Source organism: Triturus cristatus, chromosome 3_1 (genome assembly GCF_964204655.1).
Source record: "Triturus cristatus chromosome 3_1, aTriCri1.1, whole genome shotgun sequence".
NCBI lineage: Eukaryota > Metazoa > Chordata > Amphibia > Caudata > Salamandridae > Triturus > Triturus cristatus.
Window position 1 is genome coordinate 399,647,468 of NC_140583.1, and position 22,271 is coordinate 399,669,738.

The 22,271-nt window shown below is 47.0% G+C and overlaps 1 protein-coding gene across 1 annotated transcript in view; it reads right to left on the minus strand.

Annotated features, from left to right (window-relative positions):
• The window catches only part of SCG3 (secretogranin III), a 243,241-nt gene extending 221,196 nt beyond the window's left edge, over positions 1–22,045 (minus strand). The window contains exons 1-6 of the mRNA XM_085644187.1: positions 21,400–22,045; positions 20,223–20,275; positions 18,716–18,755; positions 18,421–18,618; positions 11,665–11,807; positions 6,654–6,815 (exon numbers count right to left, since the gene is read on the minus strand). Coding sequence (XP_085500313.1) covers positions 6,654–6,815; positions 11,665–11,807; positions 18,421–18,618; positions 18,716–18,755; positions 20,223–20,275; positions 21,400–21,487 — 684 coding nt within the window. The 5' untranslated portion in view covers positions 21,488–22,045. The remainder of the gene's footprint in view (positions 1–6,653; positions 6,816–11,664; positions 11,808–18,420; positions 18,619–18,715; positions 18,756–20,222; positions 20,276–21,399) is intronic.
• Between the last annotated feature and the right edge of the window lie 226 nt (positions 22,046–22,271).

A 22,271-nucleotide genomic window follows, 5' to 3' on the forward strand; every position in this document is an offset into this window, starting at 1 on the left:
ACCCTCAAAACGGCCATGTGTACTGCTCCGGTGCTGCAAGCCCCGGACTACCAGAAGGAGTTCGTGGTACAGACGGACGCCTCCGAGTATGGGATCGGGGCCGTCCTCTCCCAAACTGACGAAAGGGGGCTCGACAGACCAGTGGCCTTCATCAGCCGGCGACTACTGCCCCGGGAGCAACGCTGGAGCACTATTGAGCGCGAGGCCTTCGCTGTGGTGTGGGCCCTCAAGAAGCTCCGGCCCTACCTCTTTGGCGCCCACTTCCGGGTCCAGACCGACCACCGGCCCTTGCAATGGTTAATGCGAATGCGGGGCGAGAACCCCAAGCTGCTGCGCTGGTCCATCTCGCTACAAGGGATGGACTTTGACGTCGAACACCGGCCCGGCAATGACCACGCCAACGCCGACGGCCTGTCCCGCTTCTTCCGCCTTGACGAGGAGAATCCCCAAGGAGATGGGTGACTCTCCATGCCTTCGGCTGGGGGGGACGCCTGTTGGACCTGGCCTCGTGGCGTGGTCCTTAACCCCCTGGATTGTGGCCGTTCCCCGCCCCGGCCGTCACGGGCCACCCGTCTGGACTGCACCAAGGCCCTTCACCCGGAGCTACACGTGGTCGCATACTCCTCGTGGCTCCGCCATCTTGTTGGCATCCACGTCACACCGTGCCCCAGCCGGCGCGACCCCGCTCAACCCAGCCTCGACCCCAACGAAGCCCCGACATCGAGGCACCACGGACTGGCCAGGGGGTGCCGCAGGAACCATTCATCGCCCCGGCAGAGGACAGTATCGATGGGACCCCCAACTGTCCTCCCCTCTCGAGGTGTGATCACCCTGCAAACTCCCATGGGCCTGGCGCCTCTCCTGCTGGGCGTCTGGCCACCTCCACCCGGCCACTCCGCCCCCTCGGGCGCATAGGTCCGGACATCAAAGGGCTCCAGACCTATATCTGGGGCGACCCCACCACAGCTCGGCAGTTGTATCCCGGAGTCGAGAGCCCTGCTGATCGAATCGCGGCTGACCCTACGGAGACGAACTCTTGCCGGAACCATCACGAGCCCTGCTGACTGCGTCGCGGCTCCCTCCTGTGAACCCTTTTCTGAACCACCTGAAACATCGGAGCCCTGCAGACGCCGTCGCGGCCCAACCTCGCTGGAACCTTCCTCGGAGCCCTGCTGACGACGTCGCGGCTCGAGCTGAACAGAGACCATCTTGAGAGCCCTGCTGATTGAATCGCGGCTCTCCACGAACTGTACGCCAGAGCCCTGCTGACGCCGTCGCGGCTCGACCCCTCCGAGATCGGAGGTCCTCCAGCGTGAGGATAAGAATTGGGCCCCAGGTACCCTCGTACCACATTCCTGCCAAAGACTGTCCCGCTACCCCTACCCTTCCAAAGAGACATTGAGACTTTTGGTGGATCCCTCGATCCCTTCGTGTAAATATTGAACTCGTAACCTTTTATTGATGATAAAGAATTGCTTGTCTTGAGACAACCTCCTTGAGTCCGGTGTGGTGGTGTTACTGTGCTAGTACGGGATAGGAGAAGGATCTCTCAGGAGACTTCTCGGCAGCGCTCGGCTACTTCGTGCAGTGAGAGGGCCCCCCTTGGTGGTCTCACCGACTCCTCGGGGTCCGCCTTCCAACATATCTATTTTGTGTAGCCAAACACAAGACAGAAATACTCTGCAGTACGCAGACCACAATAAAAAAACAGATTGGATTCATTGAGAAAACCTGCGGCACCGCCGTTTAATCTTTTTGTCGCCTGCACTCGGGTGCAGCCCAGCTCAAAGGTGATTCCGGAGAGGATGTATCTAATCTACGTTTCTGCATTGTTTGCCACAATACAGTAGCATACGCGAGCCAAACTATAATGAATATAGTGGCGGCCGCTCCATGAGGGCATAGGAGCGCCAGCCCACTGCTTTCTCCGAGCGCAAGAAGCAGAAAATAAAATGGTATTTTAAATACCATTTTATTTTCTGCTTCTCGCACTGCGAGAGAGCAGAATGCAGTGGTATGCAGTGGTACGACTGGTTGGGGGCGGGTGGGAGAATATGCCTGGTTGGGGGCTGGCAGGTGGGCGGGTCGGGGAGGAGTGGCTTGCACCACTCTGAGTGCCCTGACTGCCCGGTTTGCCCTGGGGCCGACCAAAGCAGTAATGCGCACTCTACATTTTCTCTATGTCGGCTGCATGCAGCCTTCATAGAGAAAATGGCCTTCCTACAGGCGCTGCCCGCGACTCTGCACCAATCACAACGCTGGCTACAGGAGGGGAGGGAGCATGCCTGCCTGTTCCTGATCAGAAGCAGCAGAGGCGGTGCGGGACCCGGCCCAGGAACAGAGACTGCGCTGGACAGGATCAGGCAGCTAAGGTAAGTTATTTATTTTGTTAAATATAATTAAAATAAACCCCCTCTATGCACAACCCCCCCCTCCACCGCGTCATGTCGGCAGGGCCGCCACTTGTTTTTTTTTTTGTCCTCATTTGCCATATCCCTCTTCTCTGAATACACCAGCCACCTCGCGTGCCCCCCTTTAGAAAACAAGATTAATTTCTCTGCCGAGCCTAGGCACGATTATCGTTTTGGCGGAAGATGATGAACCAGAAGAAGAAGAATCACTCACACCATCAAGGTATGTTACTACCTGTAGGATCTTAGTAGAAACGCCGGAGATCAATGACCCAAGATCCTTGGAGTTATTTAGGCATAATCATAAGGACCCGGGGGGGGGAGAGAAAAATAAATAAATAAATAAACCCCGGAACCCTATCTCCAATGAATCAAGAAGTCCCAAAAGGTCCGATTAGATTTATTACCCAGTCTGGCTAAATCTACCTTTGATATCTCGATTAAGGACGTCAACCAGCCGGAATACTGAGGCGCAGATGATTCCACCCAGACTTTACAAATTTGTCTTCTGGCCAGAAGAATTGCATAGAATAAAAATGACCTGGCCTGGCCCGTAACATTGGGATATAATCCAAAAACAATTAATGGCAGAGTTATTGTCAAAGTGATCTCTAGAATGGAATTCAGTAATGTTATTTCTTCTTCCCAAAACCGGCCGATGAAGGGGCTGTCTTTAAACATATGAACATCTGATGCGTTGGGGAGATTACATTTATTACATTTTTTATTTTGCTATTACTTCGAGAGTTTTAGCGTGGAGAGGTAGGCCCGGTGTGCCCTAAATAGATGGTTCCGTCTCAGCCATGCTGGTTTCACGATTTTGTAGAGTAGAGAGAAGGATTTTATCCAATCATCCTCACAATGGGGGCCCAACTCTTCTCCCCAGAGATCACCGGGATGGGTAAACTCGCCATCAATATCATCCAGCAAACTCCAGTGCCACAGAGAGACCTCTTTACCCCCCCCCCCCCCTTTGCCGCTCTACCAGCTGTTGTTCCAGGTTACTAGTGACCCCCAAAAGGACGCCCTTTTTACCTAGAGCCCTGGCCCAACTGACAAGCTGTATATACTTAAATCTTGTCACTCCAGGTCCTACCTTATCCCGCAAATCATCCCATGACACTAAATCTCCTTCAAACAAAAGATCCCCCCACCTTACGATTCCTGCGTCCCTCAAAGGTCTAGCCAGACAATCTTTTAAGCAGGCCGGTAAGCCTGGGGAATCCCAAATCGGTGCATTGGTGGAATAGTAAGAGAGCCCCAGGTTCTTCCTGATCAATGCCCAAGCTTTAGCCAAAGATTGAAGAATTTTTTATTTAACCTTTTTTAAAAAAATGTGATCTCCGTATTTAAACATAAATCCATCTAATGGTAGGCCCGCCCCTATTAGCATGGCTTTATACATTGTCCCCGTTAGTACGCAACATGGAGATTTCAATAGCATCCTTGAATGGGACAACTGAAAAGCCCATGCATAGTATACCAAGTCAGGCAGTGCCAGCCCCCCCCCCCCCCCTTCTCTCTTCTCCTCCTCAACTTTTTCCATGCTAGCCTAGTAGCTCTGTTGTTCCAAATAAAGGAGTTAATCTCTCTCTGGCATCTGTCCAAAATTTTAGGATCAAAAGCCAAAGGAATAGTGTTAAAAAGGAATATATATTTGGGCAGGAATAGACAGTTTAATCAAGCTGGCCCTCCCCAGGATGGTAAGTTGGAGATAGGCCCATGATTTTAAGAGCCTCCGACAATCCTTAAAGACCCGGTCCACATTACATTCTACAATTTTATCAATATTGGGCCGCGACATGTTAGTTACTTGTGCTTCGCAGCTTGGATTCTAATCTGGCACCCAGTCAGTCACTGTGATTCTGGGCAAATCGTGTTAGTGTTATTTTGTACAGAAATGTGTCGCTTTATCCTTTTCCTCAGAATCGGAACTGTCTAGTATTCTGCCATAAATTCACTTCCCCATCACACCCTGCTTTTGCACTCTGATTTCAGCAGCCCTGCATACTCTGCCTGCGTCACTGCCTGTCGAGACCTTCTGTTGCTGTGATGAAAAGTTCTCTGTAAGGCGCACTGATGTTCACTGACGCTTTGCTCGTTATATTTCATACTTACACAAAACAAATACCAAATCGGAACATTCCATTCCTTTACAGTTCCATTAGTAGGCCAACTTTCTCCATGTTGGACTTTAAGGACTTTAAACACGGCAAAGACACCGAGAAGCGCAACTGCACTTTGTGTTTTCCCTCAGCAAAAAGCCAACTGAGAACACGTCAACCCTTTGCCAAAAGTTTGGGGTTAGTATAACGTGGCTAGAGTATTTCTCCCCAGTTCTTTTCAGTGCAGTTACTGTGTCATGGCCGACGACCGGTTATTCCCCTCGGCTCTGAATGTATGTTCTCGCACCTTCTCCAGTCAGTGAGCTCAGCCCCTGCTCTGTTTACAATGTTTTACGCAGGCCGCACTGGGGAGTACATTGTCTCGCGCAGCATCGCTCTGCTTGAAAGATCATCTTCAGGGTTTCATTTCTCGTCTCAGTTTCCTCCCTGTTTTATACCTGCCCAGTTAAAAAAATATAGTACGGTATATCGCTGTGCATTGTACATTTCCCTATACTGTTATCATTACCCAATCGACAGGGAACTCTTTCCCTAAAAAGGATGAAAGGCCCAGTCGCTTTTTCCCAGAAATAAAACGAACAACTAGAAGGAAACATGCGCAGCAGAACACGCGACTGGCTGGGTTATCACGCCTTCTCTCAAAGACACCCAGTGACATCATTGTCCATGGTTTGTAAATTGTGTTTACTTTATCTTTTGAGGCTCTTTCAAGACACTTCCCTAACCCCAATTTTTAGCAGCTACGGAATGGGGGGGCTGGAGGGGTGAGAGGGGATAAATGTATTAACGCTTGTACATTTTCCTTTTGTTCTACACTTTATGTAAACACTCTCCGAGATTCCGTCATTGTTGCTTTCCCCACGAATTGCTGCTGGTTTCCTGCCTTCATTTACCCTCACCCATATAGCCTGTGCTGACCATGCCCTAGTGCAGTTTTCCAGAAACATTTAGCAGCCCCCTTATTTTGCCTGCTTTGTGTTCACAGCAGCAAATCGCAGGCGGTGAGGAAGGTCTGGACAAACTAATCCCTGCCTAATGCCAGAGCACAGCACCACTAACACTGCTTGTGGCTCCGTTTGTTACCTAAACTGCCATCAAGCTCAACCACACCATATTTGTTCAACAAAGAAGTGGTGAGATCAGTAGAGGTGCACATAAGGAAGCGAGATTCACAGCAGAGAATAAAAATATGAAATACTTTGTCTGCGATGAGCAGCTTGCTAGACTCTGGTTTTACTCCTGGTCTCGGTCTTCCATCCAGAGGGATAGTTTTGTGTATGTTTTGGTTTTGTCTGTGTCTATGTGCATAATCTCTAACTATTAGAACAGCTAAAACAGAAACACAACTGATATTCTGTCTGCAAGAGAGCTAAGTAGAGGCTGAATTATATATATTTTTGTGTGAGTCAGGCTAGGCTGACTAGGATGGGATGTATGTATTTAACCATCTACATAACCACATGCACTTTACTCTTCATAGTCAAAAAGGAGTTAGTTTAGGCCAACCCTCACCTCGTTTTTGACTGTGAAGAGTAAAGTGCATGTGTTCTCAAATTTGCTTTAAATGCACCATTTGCTCACTCATTTTTCAAAAATTTCTCGGGGGATTATCCCCCGAACCCTCCTTAGGTCATACAGGGTCGGTCGCTGCGCTCGCTCACCGCGGTGTGCTCCACCACAAATTTTGCACCTCACCACTTTCAAATGTCACCAGCCACCACTGGAATACAGCACTCAGCGCTTATGGGTAGAGAGGAAGAGGGTGAAGGGAACAAAACAGAAAGCATAACACCAAGAAATAAAATCAAGAATATGAGGGACTTTTAAAGTATCTCTGTACCTCCTGACTCATTAGAACAATGAAACATATTACTATATTCAGCCTATTTTCTAACACAAAATTGTTCTGGATCGTGGGTGTAAAATGACATAATAGCCTTTTTGACAACTAATGCGTGCGTGATGTATGAGCGCGTGGTGTGTCAGGCAGCGAGCCATTAAAGGCTCCGTATCGTCTGCAGACTGAAATAACTATTCCCCAGGCCCAGGCCGCCTGCAGGAGATTGGCTGCGCTCATGGAAGTGGCTCGGATCCCATTAGTTCAAAGGAAAATTACCATATTCTCCTCCACTTTCTCCTCCGTTTCGCTGTCTGTTCTGACAGGGGGGTAATCAAAGTCCTCGGATTCTTTTTCTCGAGTCCTAGCTTCGTTTGCAATTAGTTTCTGTAAGACTTCCGCCACCTCGTCCTCCAAGGTGTATGCCTGGCTTTCCGTGATCTATAAAAAATACAGGTGGAATATGGTAATCAAATTATTTAACAAAGATTAAACTTCAAGGAGTCAGATCAACTCTTGCAATACAATGTAGACACCTTTGCAGTACCTTGCTGGTATGTTTTAATGCTGTTCTCAGGTGATAATAAACAAGTGACCTGCATAGGAGCAGTGTCAAAGTACTCTATCCAATAAAAGAAGTCATAGTCCGTTTCCTTTCAATGTCAGCATACAAGCTTGTTCGGGTAGAACAATACTAAACATGGCGCCCATGTTCAATGTCAGCATACAAGCTTGTTCGGGTAGAACAATACTAAACATGGCGCCCATGTTCAATGTCAGCATACAAGCTTGTTCGAGTAGAACAATACTAAACATGGCGCCCATGTTCAATGTCAGCATACAAGCTTGTTCGGGTAGAACAATACTAAACATGGCGCCCATGTTCAATGTCAGCATACAAGCTTGTTAGGGTAGAACAATACTAAACATGGCGCCCATGTTCAATGTCAGCATACAAGCTTGTTCGGGTATAACAATACTAAACATGGCGCCCATGTTCAATGTCAGCATACAAGCTTGTTAGGGTAGAACAATACTAAACATGGCGCCCATGTTCAATGTCAACATACAAGCTTGTTAGGGTAGAACAATACTAAACATGGCGCCCATGTTCAATGTCAACATACAAGCTTGTTCGAGTAGAACAATACTAAACATGGCGCCCATGTTCAATGTCAGCATACAAGCTTGTTAGGGTAGAACAATACTAAACATGGCGCCCATGTTCAATGTCAGCATACAAGCTTGTTCGGGTATAACAATACTAAACATGGCGCCCATGTTCAATGTCAACATACAAGCTTGTTAGGGTAGAACAATACTAAACATGGCGCCCATGTTCAATGTCAGCATACAAGCTTGTTCGGGTATAACAATACTAAACATGGCGCCCATGTTCAATGTCAGCATACAAGCTTGTTCGGGTATAACAATACTAAACATGGCGCCCATGTTCAATGTCAGCATACAAGCTTGTTAGGGTAGAACAATACTAAACATGGCGCCCATTTAGAATTTTAGCGTCCGGGTTTACGCCCAAACTCTGCAGTTCAATTGATTTCCTTTCTGATTCGAGAATTTAATACCGATTCAAGTGTCCCTGCCAAAGGACAATAATGGTCCGAAATTCACTGGGGTTGTGATGTACAAACATACAGACCTGAGGAAACAAACGACAATGTTCTTTTTGATTTGTAAAGGAAATGGATACATTTTATTGACACTAATCAAAAAACTCTCATTACATATTTTATACATTTTATCAAACCTCGAGTGATATATAAGTATAAACTGATCAGAACATTCGAATTTATGGATTAAAATTGTGAGCATGAAAAGTTGAAGAGCGGACAATAGTGGCAATCCCTAAATGGGGTGCATGGAAGGACCCCCTTTAGAATAAAGAGGGCTTCACACAATGTTTCGTTCAACATCTTTGGTCAGAGGAAAGGCTTCCATAGCATACCATAACAAAGCACTACGCACAGAAACAGTGATAACAAGTCTAGGACTGCAACCAAATAAGCACATACTCATTCAAGTCAGTTATCAAATATGCCAGCCTCCACTTCTGTAGGTTAGAGGAGTGATTGGGTTGTTTGCATACCTGTATACTTCTCCTCTATTAAACCTGAGAGATGGGCAGGGGACCATTGAGCCAGGCTAATCTTGTGAGCTGCAGGGAAACAGTGACTTTTGAATGTAAGATCACCGCTTCCCACATATGGACACAAATCAGTGTGGGAGCAATAAGTCTCACTATGTGTTGCTGGTGGGAGTTAAGGAATAAGCTCAGCTGCCACGGTGCTCCCACGAATGCCACCAGACTGCCATGGTGGTCTTCAAGTCTAGTTAATGTGTTTGTTTGTACACATGGTTAAAACAATATTCTTCATACACATTAGAATTGCATGACAATTTAGGATAAAAACGGGAGCTTCAGTTTGGTGGAACCAGGCACTAAAAAAGAATCCACTGCTTTGTTGAAAATGTTGGGTGGATGCTAAAATATTAAAAATGAGTGATGTGTGTGGGATACGTCACCTTTTCCAATAGAATTTCTAAAACATTAATATAAATTGTGATACACATAGATACAGAGATTCTGAAGTATAGATTGCTGGACTCGCTGTTTAGAAAAAGAAGATATATGTCTATATGTAGCTATGAAAAAGAGCCGGATCTGTGGGGAAGCATTCGACTTAATGGATTCATTCACGATGCTCATATAAATCTGCTCTAATAATGAATATTTGGAGTAGATGAATACAATTCACTGTGCATGGTTGGCTTAGCTGGAAACTGACTTAGTCAATAATTCTTGGGAAGTCATTTGTGAATACCACTTGCCTTAGAAGATAGACTTAAAACTATGTGTTATATAAAGCAGGGAGTGGGTATTCTGGACTCCAAACTGAATAGAACACTTGGCTTATTGACCTGTTATCGTTGGTAGGACTCTCCCGCTCTGGGCTCGATGACCATAGACATTTCGCTTGGAAGTCTGAGTTTCATGTGTGCATTTCCTTCCAGGCGGGTGCCTTACGGCTGGGACCTGAAGAACAGACGCTATTGCTTAGAGCTTGAACGATAGCACTGAAATTATCAGAACATTAGAAACTCTACCTTATGTTATGGTGGCTCACCAGGTCCCTCCAGACTCTGATAGGTTGGAGAGACCTAGAGGTCCCGACATTCTATGGTGGCCCTCAAGGCGGCAGATCTCCATAGGCCCTGTATTTAATGGCTGTAAATGAGGTGGGGCACAGGAGGCTCAAAGCACGAAAACAATGCAAAGGAAAGACCACCTTCTTTGAAAAAAGATGGCAGAGAACAACAGAGCTTTGCCTGTTGGTGGAGATCTTTAGTAAGACATTCTGCCTTCTTGGGAGTGAATTTTTTAACAAGAAGAGGGCTCGTATTCCTGTGTTTGTGCCTTGAGGCTAATGCATTTTATAGTCAAGATGGTTTCTGCTGTTTAATTCATGGCTCATTTACATTTAAATTATTGCAGCGCGCATGAGGTAAGACAAACACTACCAAAACAATGCAGTACAATACAATACGTGAGCCTGGGTGCACATACCACTCTGTGGACCACAGTGGACGTTTCAGTATTGCTGAGGCCTCGCTGCATGTATGGCAATTTATTGAGGCCGAGCCCAATATAAAACAAACAGATGGATAAACATTTGGAGGCAAATTATTTAAAAGAGATATTAAGAAAATACGTGGAGCAAGACATAAAATGGCTCAAAGATCAAACAGGACTGAAATATGGAAAGGGTGAGAAAGTTAATATGCTGGAGTGAAATATCAACACTGAGTGGCCTTGTAAAGAAACGTAGAGGTAAAAAAATCAAACTAATGGACCACAATGAAAAAGAGGCACCAAAGAATGAAATATAACAACCGACGAATGGAAGAGAATTGTCAAGCACCGAAGCCTCTGCTTCTGCTCTGCTTTGGTGCTTGACAATTCTCTTCCATTCGTCGGTTTACACAAGATTACACAAATAAACAAGAGGTAAAAGGCATGAAAAGGAATCAAAGAATTAGATAAAGAAAAAAACAGACAAGCCAATGGAAAATTAAGCGGCTAAAAAAATGTAACATTGGGGACAATATATGAAAATGGATGAAAAAGAGAGGCCAAAAACATACCCAAGGGACACATTTTTTTTATAGCAGGGCTTAAATTAGGAATGCAATAGAATGATTGCCATTATGGATGTAGGTGGATAAGCACAAATCCACGGCGGCCATGTTTGAATGCATTTTCCCAAAGCATAAGGAAATGAATTCAAAGGTGGCTGACGTTCATGTGCTCACATGAGCAGTGGTCATTTTATACTTTTTCTTTTTAGGCCACTCTAAATTTACCATTCTAATACGGGAGACGACCATCTAGGAATTATAAATTAACAATTAAAGTGTGCACATGTTGTCACACAACAGGGGGGAGAGAATGGTCCAGTATCAGTGTGTCGCTGCTGGACCCTCGCTAAAATACAATGTATAAAGTTAATAAAAAATAAAGTGAGTTTGTAGAAGAGAGTAGTCTCCTCGCATCAGCATTGGAAGGATACGAGTCAACCAATTAGAAACATGGTAAACGAGAATGTTTCCTAGGCGGGACAAATACCAGAATAGGCAGGAACGTCATTAAAGGTGGAGCAGGGAACTGAGATAGACAAGAAAGCAATCCTTGAGCCATGTGCCATGAGCAAGGGGCACAACCAAAGCACACTCTCTGCATGGTGTACTGAAGACAATAGGTCTTTAACAACAGACAGCTAAAGCTGTTTGTAGGTTGAGGTCTAAAAACAGAATGTACCAAAAAACATAAAAGTGGATTAAGATGTGAAAAGGTAAAAAAAAAAATAGAGTAAAAACACTTGAGAAAGAATCATTTTTGAAAAAAACGGAGGAATCTTAGTAAAAAAGAGAAAACAAAAAAACACACAGTGTCGAAGAATTGGAGCAGACAGATGAACCAGAAAGAAAAACAAATATAATTACACTTCTTGGTAACACAGCACAGCCACTGTGCGAGCATTTGCACATCTGGTTAGAGCCTGCATGATGTCCTGCCCTCTGACAGCAGACGATCATTGCCCGGGTCCACCAGGCTATGTATGGTAGGGCCATCACTCTGTGCTTAGACAAACGTTTGCTCGCACAGTCAGGAAGCAAGGCTTCTGCTGCTTAAAAGCTGCCATCAGCAGTCTGCAGTAATGAACATTGGATAAGAGGCAGCAAACAGAGCTCCTCTGCTCAAACAACATACCAGGCCGAGGTTGAGAAGCTTGGAAACGATCTTGTCAAACACTCCTCGGTCATTTTCCTCGTATATCCGCGTGGCAATCTTCTGCACTATGTCTTCGGCAGTTAAGGGAGTCCCGTCCAACTGGTGAAGCCCATCCGGGTCATCTAAAAGAAAAACAAAGATTGAATGAGCCCTTCCAATCTCCACCATCACCCCAGTCACTCTGGGGCTTTTCATCTCACCCACATTGCATGCACTGCAAAGGATCAATGAGGTGCAAGTAATTGCTGGTTTCAGAACTTGTAAGCAGGAAGGGGCCGCAGCGCTATCGCTTGGACACTATTTCAACATGCTTTAGCAAACTTCTTACGGTATGTTCATATCTTACGCACACTGCGTATAGGCAGGTTGGGTCTATTTAGACTGGGATTAGTTTGGTGCTAGGTATGTGAAGTTCGCTCACGAGACATGCAGCCCTGAACTGAAAAACACAAAGGATGTGAGTGCACATGTTCTCTGTAGGATGAGGAAGAAAAAAGACTCGTGCAGATGTTGAAGCTATACATTCATATGATGGAACAGCACTCAAAGAGCTGGTGCCTAACTTTCTATAGCTGCTCTCCAAGTTCCTATGTACAGATACCATGGCAACTTCTGCCTGCTGCATAACCAAAGAGAGTCCCTTGAATCCAGTCTCTGGGGTCACACCTCCAAGCGGGGCAGGCACAGAGCTCCAGAAACATAGTGATGCCAGAACAGGGCTGTCTACGGCTATGGGTGAGATCAAAACTGACCAAGACGAGAGATGTCAGTGTGAACGCTGGTTTCGGATCCATGAACTATATGCTGCTCTCCAGAGGAACTCAGGGGCATTTGGAAAGGGCATGGCCATTCTGTGACTGGAATACACCATTTCAAACTTCTGGCAGAACTTTAAATGGAAAGCTTTCAAATCAACTGAAAGAGAAAACAACTCTGGTCTTGAGGCGTTTAAGCAGATTATCACCAGCCACGGGCAAGAGAATGAGGAACATTATTAACCAGTCTGGTCATTTTTAGATGATGCATTTCATGGTCAGTAACTCCTGGTGGATACAGAGTCGCAGAGTTACTACAAAGACGCCTTCTAGCTTCTTGGAAGAGTACTTCTTCGTTGAGGTGTCTGTTTGTCAGTGGATGGTTGTCTACGGAGGGAAGGCGGCTCAGAGGCCGGACACGCTGTGGTTGGACTCTACCTGGACCAGCACTCAGTCCACACTTGAACCGGGGTAAGAGGTTCCCTGAAGCCATCCTGTGCTCTCCGGCGCTTGTACGAATACTCAGCTGAACTATTTGAGAGAATTTTACAAAAGCAATAGGCAATGTGACACGAAAACACACACTTGAAAAACTGAATGCCCAGAAAATGATTATTATACACGTGGATCTCTTTTTAAAATACCTGATCATCACAGTCGTTAATGCACAAAGGACGTGAAAAAAAGTGGTCTTTGAAAATATTTCTACCCACTAACTAATAGGGGCTTTGTGCCAATGCCGTGTGCGTGGAGGGCCTAGTGGGAAGGCAAGGCAGCCTCTCGGTCAGGGGTGACACCCCCTTGGAGGTGGTTTCGGGAGGCTGCTCAAGATGAAGGTTAGGTAAGCAACCTGTAGTACTATTGAGACTGCTGGAAGATGGCTGCCAGAATTAGTACTGGGATTAGTGCAGAGTCAGACATCAAAATGGTAGAGAAAGCAGTCACAAAACGTCTTCAGGGTCTTCCACCAGCCTGCTATGATAGGTATTTAGTTGGGCACCAAAGCACTTGAATCTTTTTCAGACTGCTTGTCATTGATAACCGCTTCTGGCTTCAAGACACAATCAAGTTACAAGGCTTTCACAATCCAAACAACAGTCTTCTACCCTTTTCAGATATGGGGCTCCAAGAACTCCTTGATAACTGGTACAGAGGTGTAGATGAGACAGAAGATCCAGTGCATCTCAGTATTAGGACATTTATCAGAGGACACTGGTTCTTCTCCAAAAGCAAGACTCATTGGCGCACTGAGTACATCTGGACAACTTCCTAGGCTTACCTGGAATGGTCTAAAGTTTTCTGTGAGAGCTATAGGCTGTGGGCAGAGACTCTGATGCCCTCAAGCAGGCAAGTGTACAGCGGATAACACAGAGGTCGCATCCATGAGCAGGAAGAGTTATATTTGCAACTGGATAAACTTTGTGTTGCCCTATCTGATGAAGGGGGTAGGGCCAAATCCAAGGCGTGGCTATTTCCTCTTTTCATTGCCCTTAAATCATCAATGATGTTCTATGCACATTTAAAAATGTACTATTGATTATTGAAATATAACTATCCCAAATCATTTTACGGCACTTAGATGGCAATAGGATGAGATAAAACCACATGTGCAGTGTGTACACAGATGTGTGAACTACCTCACCCATTTTGTGATTTACAAAATGTGTCTGCCCATCCTTAACCCCTTGCTTTGTCTACACTTCTCCAAGAGCAATGGGGAAAGGGAAGTCTGCAACTGGGAGAATGTGTAAAACTTGTTGGAGGAGGCTGCGATCCAGTCACAGATGTACAGTAGTCTTAGCTCCTGTTTTAGATAAGTGCTTAACAATTAGCTTTGGAAGATGGCACCCTTTCTGAGGAGAGTAGGAAATAATTTGTGTGAGAGCATTGCCTACCGCTACATGGCCAAACTAACCTGGATAGCTCGAATGTGGGTTTTGAACATTGTATCATATACGGACGACACACAATTTATGTTGGCATTTCAACAACTCGATGACACTGTGATTGGTGATTTTCAAGGCTATTTTTCTGCTGTTGCCGACTGTATGTCTAAACCTTAATTCTGATGAATCAGAGATGCTGGTGTTTGGCACTCCTTCCAATGTCAATGCTACAAGACTTTGACCCTCCGAGCTGGGGCAAGCACCCACTCCTTCAACTGTTGTCGGGAATCTGGCGATGTTATTGGATAGGGCTCTATCTTTCAAACGCCAGGTGCAGACCACTGCTGCCACCTGTTTTGGACTTTTAAAATCATTTAAAAAGTTACTAAAACACCTTCCCAGTGTCACTTGGAAGGATATTGTACATGCATTAATCACTTCCAGATTAGACTATGCTAACATAGTCTATACGAGAGTCTCTCAGGATCTGCTCACTCAGCTGTAGCTCAGCTTGTTATGAATATTCCAAAAAGGCACTCTAGGCAAGGCCTTAAGCAACTTCATTAGTTGCCTGTTAAATCTAGAATCAGGTTTAAAACACGTATAGTTGCGCACAGAACTTTTAATCAGAACGGCCCTAGGTATATTCAAGACAGGCTCAAAAAATATTTTCCTTCTATTGCTCTCCGTTCGGCCAATCAAAATCCGCTGTGTGTCCCTAAAGTGCGAAAAACTAGATCTGGTGGTAGATCTTTTTCGTTTTTTAGCTCCTAGTCTTTGCAATGATTTACAATTATACCTTTGATCCATTCTGAGAGAAAATCTTTTTATGGCCCAGCTGAAGACTTTGCTGTATCTCGAAGTGTAATTCTGTTTTTACTTTCATTACCGACATAGCGCCAGGATTGCTTCAAATAAAGCAGCAGTTGCGCTCTACATTTTTTTCATTCATTCATTCTTCATTTTTAGGTCTCGCCTGAGCCAGTGCATGCGCTGCTCTGGTGAGACATTTAGTGAGTGGGCTTTAAAAAGCCGACCACAGCTTTTTGGGTGGCATAGAGCGTGCGGTTAAGCGCACAGTGACGAGGAGAGGCGTCATCTGGCTTTCCTCTGTCGTCATGGTGCACCCACATCGCACACCTCTCGCCAGACGTGACGCTGCAGCTGCTTTCACTTCCGCGCACTAAAAGGGACGCTAACAGCGCGCGATCTCAATCTTGATCAGTTTCACTTTCACGGCAGCGCGGCCGCGTCACTTTCACGCCCGCGCAGCCAATGCTTGTTCTCTCTTAATGTCCATTCTTATTCCTTTCTTGTGCCTCCCCTCCACTTACTCTCTCTTCTTACACTGTGATCCTACTCCCGCCATCTTGTTTATACCTTTCATTTTCTTACATCCTAAAACTCGCTCTCTCTCGCCATGCCTCCTTCTAATTCTTGTTTTCTGTCTTCTCCACTCCTCTCTACTTTTGCTTCATTTTTTCTCCAGCTCTTTCTCTCTTTCCTCCTGTCACTGTCTTCTCTACGCTCTCCTCCTTTCATCCCTATCTTTTCTCTCACACCTCTCTTCCTTTTCGCCCTCTTTTTTTCCTCTCAGAATTCTTTCCATCCCTCACTTCTGCCCTTTCATTTGCTCTCCTCTCACAATCTCTTCCTTCTTTCCTTCGTAGCTGTACGCTCTCCCTCACTCCTCCTGTTAACATGGCTCCGGGGTTGGGAGCCTGCGGTTTCCCTCTGAACTCATCTCAGAGCAGCAGCTGGAGGCTTGTGGTTAATCGCTGAGAAGTCCCGCTGTCAGAAGGCGCGATGCTTCGCTGTGCGCCCGAGTACGATGACAGCATCACACACCGAGACATCGAGCCAGCACTCTCGCAGCAGAGCCCTGCTGCTCAGACACAGATCGCTACAGAACCCCATGGCTTGAGTCCCCTTTTGACCCGCTCCCGCGTCAGAATATCACAGGCGCATGCGCACCACGAACAGCATACCTACACCGAGTGGTGCTGAAATAATTTTCAGAGAGGCGGTGTAACCGTGAATGTTACATCACTGAAGTAGCAGAGATTATAGCCAGAGCTGCAGATCTTGGAGCTGGGTGAGACACTGAGTCTGAAACTCGGCTCTAGCTCAGATCAAGGTCCTGTCAGAACCTCAAGCTCATAACGAGCCAAGCTTTCATTTGGTTTCTGCCTGACTTCCTCCCTCTACCCGGAAGGGGGCGTTTGGGCCAGTGCTGCCTGCCTTTGAGACTGGGGAATGAGGTTGGAATATCGGCATCGGCTCAAAATCCTGTGATGCGGAGCAAATTGCGTAATCTCCCCATGTTTATAGGCAATGAATATGACCATGTGAAATGTAATTGATGCTCGTCTATAGCGCTCCACTTTGCCATTGGAGTCGAGTTCACGCTATGTATACAATCATTGGCATAGCCAATATGTCTCACCTTTGGGACCTTATAAGTGTTTAGCTATGCAACAGTTGATGTTGTTGCACCAAGGATATTGTGCTGGATAACTAAACACTTATAAGGTCCCAAAGGCGAGACCTATTGGCTATGCCAATGCTTGTTCACTCTTTGGTGTGGGGCTTGTGCCTTTGAAAGTAGAATGCCAAAGGGTGAGTTCACACTTTGAGATCAGAAATCCCTGCCAGAGCTTTCTATGGCAAAGGTAAAAATCCAGCTATCCACAGCTCTGGGCGCTATCTTGGATGCCACACCTCCTCCCACTTGATTCCCCTAGCTTTTCCTCTCTACTTCCCAGGCATGCCTCTGTTAATTATTTCAGCTGAAATCTACATGTCCATCTCTATCAAACACTTTTAGACAATAAGGTATGGTATTCACAAGGGGTTGAGGGGTGCATGGTGTGATATGAGTTTTTACTTCATAAGGTACATGTGGTAACTGTAGAGTTTTGCCACCCGCATGTCTATGTCAGTCTTTTTATATTTGCTGCCAGGGTCTATACCTAATGGGTCGGTTCAATTCCCTAACAGAGGTGAGCTGCCGTTTATCTTACACACTTTCCAAAAATATATGAACAGCTTTCACAAAGTGTACGGTACCAGAATCTAGTAACTAAGATATCATATGACTGAAATTGTGTCCTAAATATCTTTTACAAAAATGTTGTCCCATTGGCATTACTAATAGAAAATCTACACTAAATTTGACAACAATTTTGACATACAACCTCTCAAAGAAGTACTGCTGGCCTGGTTCAAACTGAAGATGGATTACTAAACTTTGTCTTCATAAAAGTGTCAGGATAGTGAACCCACCCATCCTAAACTGACAGGCTCTCACACACATTCAGGTCTCATTTACAGATGTGTGGGTGTCTGGACTGCTTGTCACGAAGTTGTTGTGTGCCACAGGCCTCTAACTCCCCATCATGGCAGCTCTGAGCTGTAAGTGTATTATCAGTGGGGATGATTTCCTAATTGCTTCTAGAGTTTCGTCCCTATGAAAACTCAAGATGGCTGGACTGCCGCTCTGCAGCTTTATTGCCAGGGCTGGCTGTGGACTGGGCCCCACGGCTAATCTTGCTTTAAAAAAGTTGTGTCTTTCACGAAGGAGCCGCCAATCGCTAGTTATTAACCTTTTCACGCTATTGAGAGCTCACGTTACTATGCCGGGGGTCAAAGGCATACTTGCTTATGCATTTCATCATGCCAGAAAAGTCTCTGTTTCCTGTGTTTTGTTATCAGCATTCGTCTAGGGCACGTCCATCATTTGTAAGGTTCCGCATCACTTTCACACTCTGGGCACCCTGTGGCAGGAGTCAGGGTGATCTGGAGTCACTTAGATTGGTTGGAGATTTGTGTGCATGCACCGCCTACATTCAGTATGGTTCATGTACAGCAAATTTCGGTCTTGATTTCTCACTACCTGCATTAGGCCTATAAACAGAATATCATGGTCTGAATAGTGGCTGACATAAAAATGGTGTTCTTAATAAAGTTTGCAAACATATTGGCGCGTATGAGTTATTATTAAAAAAAAATCTACACCCAGGGCAGCCATACATACGTCTGCCACGCACCCCGCGTGAGAGGCCCAGCCGAGCCTGCATGCATGAAGCGCGCACCTTCGCTTTTGGTGGTGTCGTAGTCTTCCAGCGCCTTGCGGCCCTTGGTGGAGTCCAAGTCCTGGTAGGTTCGCTGCTGCTCGTAGAGGGGGTCTCGGAAGAGTCCACTTCGCTTTACCTTCTTTTCGTTTTCTGCCACCGACATCAGCAGACTGAGGTCGTCGGCGAACGAGTCGTTCTGGAACTCCCCCTGACTGTCTGCAAGAACAGCGACACGGCCGAGCGGTTAACGCTTCTACTGGTTAAAGCGCTATAAATTACAGAGGATGACGTCACGCACGTGCCAGTCACCTACCTGTGGCGCTCTTTTTACTGGCTGCGTCCGCCTCGGCAATCTGTAGCGTGGAAGGAAAAAAACCGCAGCTGGTCATTTTGTACAAAAATATAAAGTAAAACGAGCTACTGGGGATGTTAATGTTGTGAGAGGAGACACACAGATGACCTGCGAGAACCGAGTCCATTGAATATTGTCTGCCTGTGACACTGAACACGTCACTGTGCTTGGCACACATATCCCTTGCCTACAGGCAGGCCAAAGTAATCGACTTTAAAGTTAGTTGAGGGGTCGGGGAGGGTGGGGTGGGGAGGGTTCTCATTTATCACTAATACAAGAGAGGCAGCATAGCCACACTCAGCGGAGAGGATGTGACGTAATGGCCAGAGCTGCCGACTTTAAAACTGGGGAACTAGGTTCGTGCTCGGTGTCGGCTCAACATCCTGCGCCTACCGAAGATGAATATGTGCTTGTGTAACGTAACTAACTGGTGCTCAGGTGAAGCGCTCGGGTAGAGTTCGCGCTATATAAAACTGCAAAACAAAAACTCTGGCTTTGTCTCTTTGCCTTCACGTGAACACGTCAGAAGCGATGGGACAAAGGGACAGGGCTCAGTTCTGTTTAACAGGTATCCCACCGGCCCACGCTCAATCCCAGCTTTTGAAAAGATGCCACGAGCCGGGACTCTTATCGGTAGGAGCAGCAGCCGCAGCAGACCGAGAGGAGCCGGGCCCGGCAGCTGTGCAATCAGAGAGCTCCGTGGAAATGCTGTGACTGGCGAAAGGTGATAAGGGGTCCTTGGAGGAGGGGGCGGGGTGCAAGGGGTGCGAGAAGCAGCCTGCCTGGGGCGGTGGCGTCTGGGGAGAGTCATCTGCTCCGCACACTGAGGCCTCGAACAGTCGAAGGTTCTTAGCTGTGCTCGCTTCTTGAGTCCATTCCAGAGATCATGCTGGGAATAGTGGTTGCCGAATTGTGACTAAAAATACATGTTATGTGACAACTGGCTTGAAAGGGAGGATGCTGGGGTAGGATTAAAGAGGGAGCCGGGGAAGGGTCCACGGTAAGGTGTACCTCCCCATGTCCCCCCCCCCCTTCCGGGGCGGAGGGGGGTTGATTTTTTTGGTTTAGCCAAGGCACTCATTGGATGTTTCACAGCTCAGAAGGAACCCATGTGAATAAATCCACCCCAATTAGTGCCAGGAACAGCTGTGTGCTGGAAACAAGGGTCTTGCACCGAATTCAAAAGAAATGACCAGAATCATAAACCACCAAAATAAAACTATAACCCGTGACTACGCCTCCTCCAGCCAGGCGGCAGGGAGCCCGCGAGGCAGGCCTGGCAGCAATGGGCGCATCACAAACTTTTAGTGCAGAGCCTTTCTGTTTGCAGTCAGGAAGCGCCATCGGTTTCTGCTCGCTTTACACTCTTCATGACACACGAACAACGAACTTAAAATGTATGTTACCGTCTGTGTGTGCGAAAAGAAGACGAACCGAGCGAATACCAGCAGGATCCCAATGTCACTACCTGTTCCTCCAGAGGCCGCTCCACGCTCAGCTCCCTGTTGTGCACGGCGGAATCTGCAAGACACAAGGCGCACGGTGATATATTTAGCGCGATGAGGTAACTACGCGCACACCAGGAGGGAAAAATACGGCTAATGCAGCGTAGAACGCCTTGAGAATATCCACTCATTCATGAACAGCAGTCAGAGAGCAAGGCGCTAGCAACCCAGGTAAATAAGAGTCTTAAGCGTGCAGCGCGTGCGTGTGCCAACAAGCGCTCTGTCAAGGTGGCACCATTAAATGTAGTAAGAAATGTGTGAAATCCGGCGTGTTGGTGCACTAGTTTCCGGTAGCATGTTCCATAGAGCGATATTTATTTCTCCTGACATTGCGCTCGCACACCGCCCCCGACCCCTCCCCCCAACCCCAACACACGCACGCTCCGGCGCAAGTTCACGCACTTGTTTTTGTGCTTCTTAAGTGAAAGGTGAGCGCGTGGACCTCGTCAAGTAATAGCACAATTACATTACTTTACATTTCTACATACATCATTAGTCATCGTTGTCAATTGCGTAAGAGATACGTAGATTTCAGGAAGTTAAATCTTTACTTAATTTACATTTAAATGTTAAATCAACTATCGAATCTAAATTCCAACACATTCCCCGATGGGACCTCAGATTTCCCCATCTCCCGCTGGGCGTGCTCGCAGGCTGTGCACTCTCGGATGCAGACATGAACATAACATTCTTTAATGGGAACCCCAGTGTTTTGGCTCCTGTCCTCACTACTTCTACGAGAGCACATACATATACACTAGATGTATAACAAGTGAGAAGAACGTTTCTGAATTAAAACAAAAACACCAGACCAGCGTGCACACAACGTGAGCTGGAAGTGGACGAAAATAACCAAGGCATAATCGGCTTGGTGTGATTGTGAGATTAAAAGCAGGAGAGTGCCGGGACATACTATTTAAGACCCACCAGTACATTGCAGTGCTGCACTGCACTACATAACATTTAGTGTGCAGGGATATCCGCTCACGGCCTTGCGCCAACAAAACATATACACAAAAAAGCGGGACCTCGAGTGACGTGAGTCGAAAACGGCCCCCCTCGGCCACTATTTTAGGGATACCCAGGCGTGCTCACCGCAAGAGTTAGAAGGATGCAAGTGTGTCAGGGTGTACGTCTTACCTTCGGCACTCGGGGGCTTTGGGAATGCCCCAGCCTGGCAGAGGAGCATGGTGAGCGCCAAGAAGAGGACTGGCAGTTTGGAATCCATCCCGGAGAGTAGATCGCGGGCACCTGGGGCTGTTGGCGCTGCACCTCCGCGTCCAGGGGCTCCTTATCGAGGGGTCGAACCTCCGTGAAATTCCTTGAGTTACTTCTCTTTACTTTGTACAAGAGAAAGAGCCCTATGGCAGAGGGAATCTGGCCAGAAGAAGCCCAGTGGTCGAGGACAGGCACCCCTAGAGATGGAACCGTCCGCCTGACGGTGCTGAAGCGCTTGGAGTCCCGCCTCGGGGCTCCCGAAGGGGTCGGTATGTTCTGGTGCTGAGCCGCTCCAAGGAGCTGTCCTCCTCCTCTGGTGCTGAACACCTCAGCCGTCACCCGCTGCCGATGGAGCTGTCTGCGCTTCACGGGGCTGAGCGACTCGGAGCCCCCTCTGAGAGACAGGGGATCCCAGTAGAGGTGAGAGGTGTAACTGGGTTCCTCTTTCCCTCCTCCACGTTTTACAGGTAATTGAGAGGCGCGGACTGTGCAGGGGTCTTCCTTTTGTTCTCCGCCTGCTCTCACCGGAGGCTGTGCCAGACCATGCAGACAAATCCGGTGCTGAGGCAGGGAGTGAAGGATCAGGGATCAGTGGCTGCGTCACCGGCTCAGAGCTCCTCCCTCCTCGGCTACAGCAGAAGAAGGAGCCTTCCTCACAGCTGGCAACATGTCCACAGGGCACCACCATTTCCTCTTCGTTGACAGTGCGGGAATCACTGCCTGCTCACGCGGCAGACGACACCACTGCGAGCTCGGCCACAGAGCAGACGGAAAGGCTGATTCAGGGAGCGAAC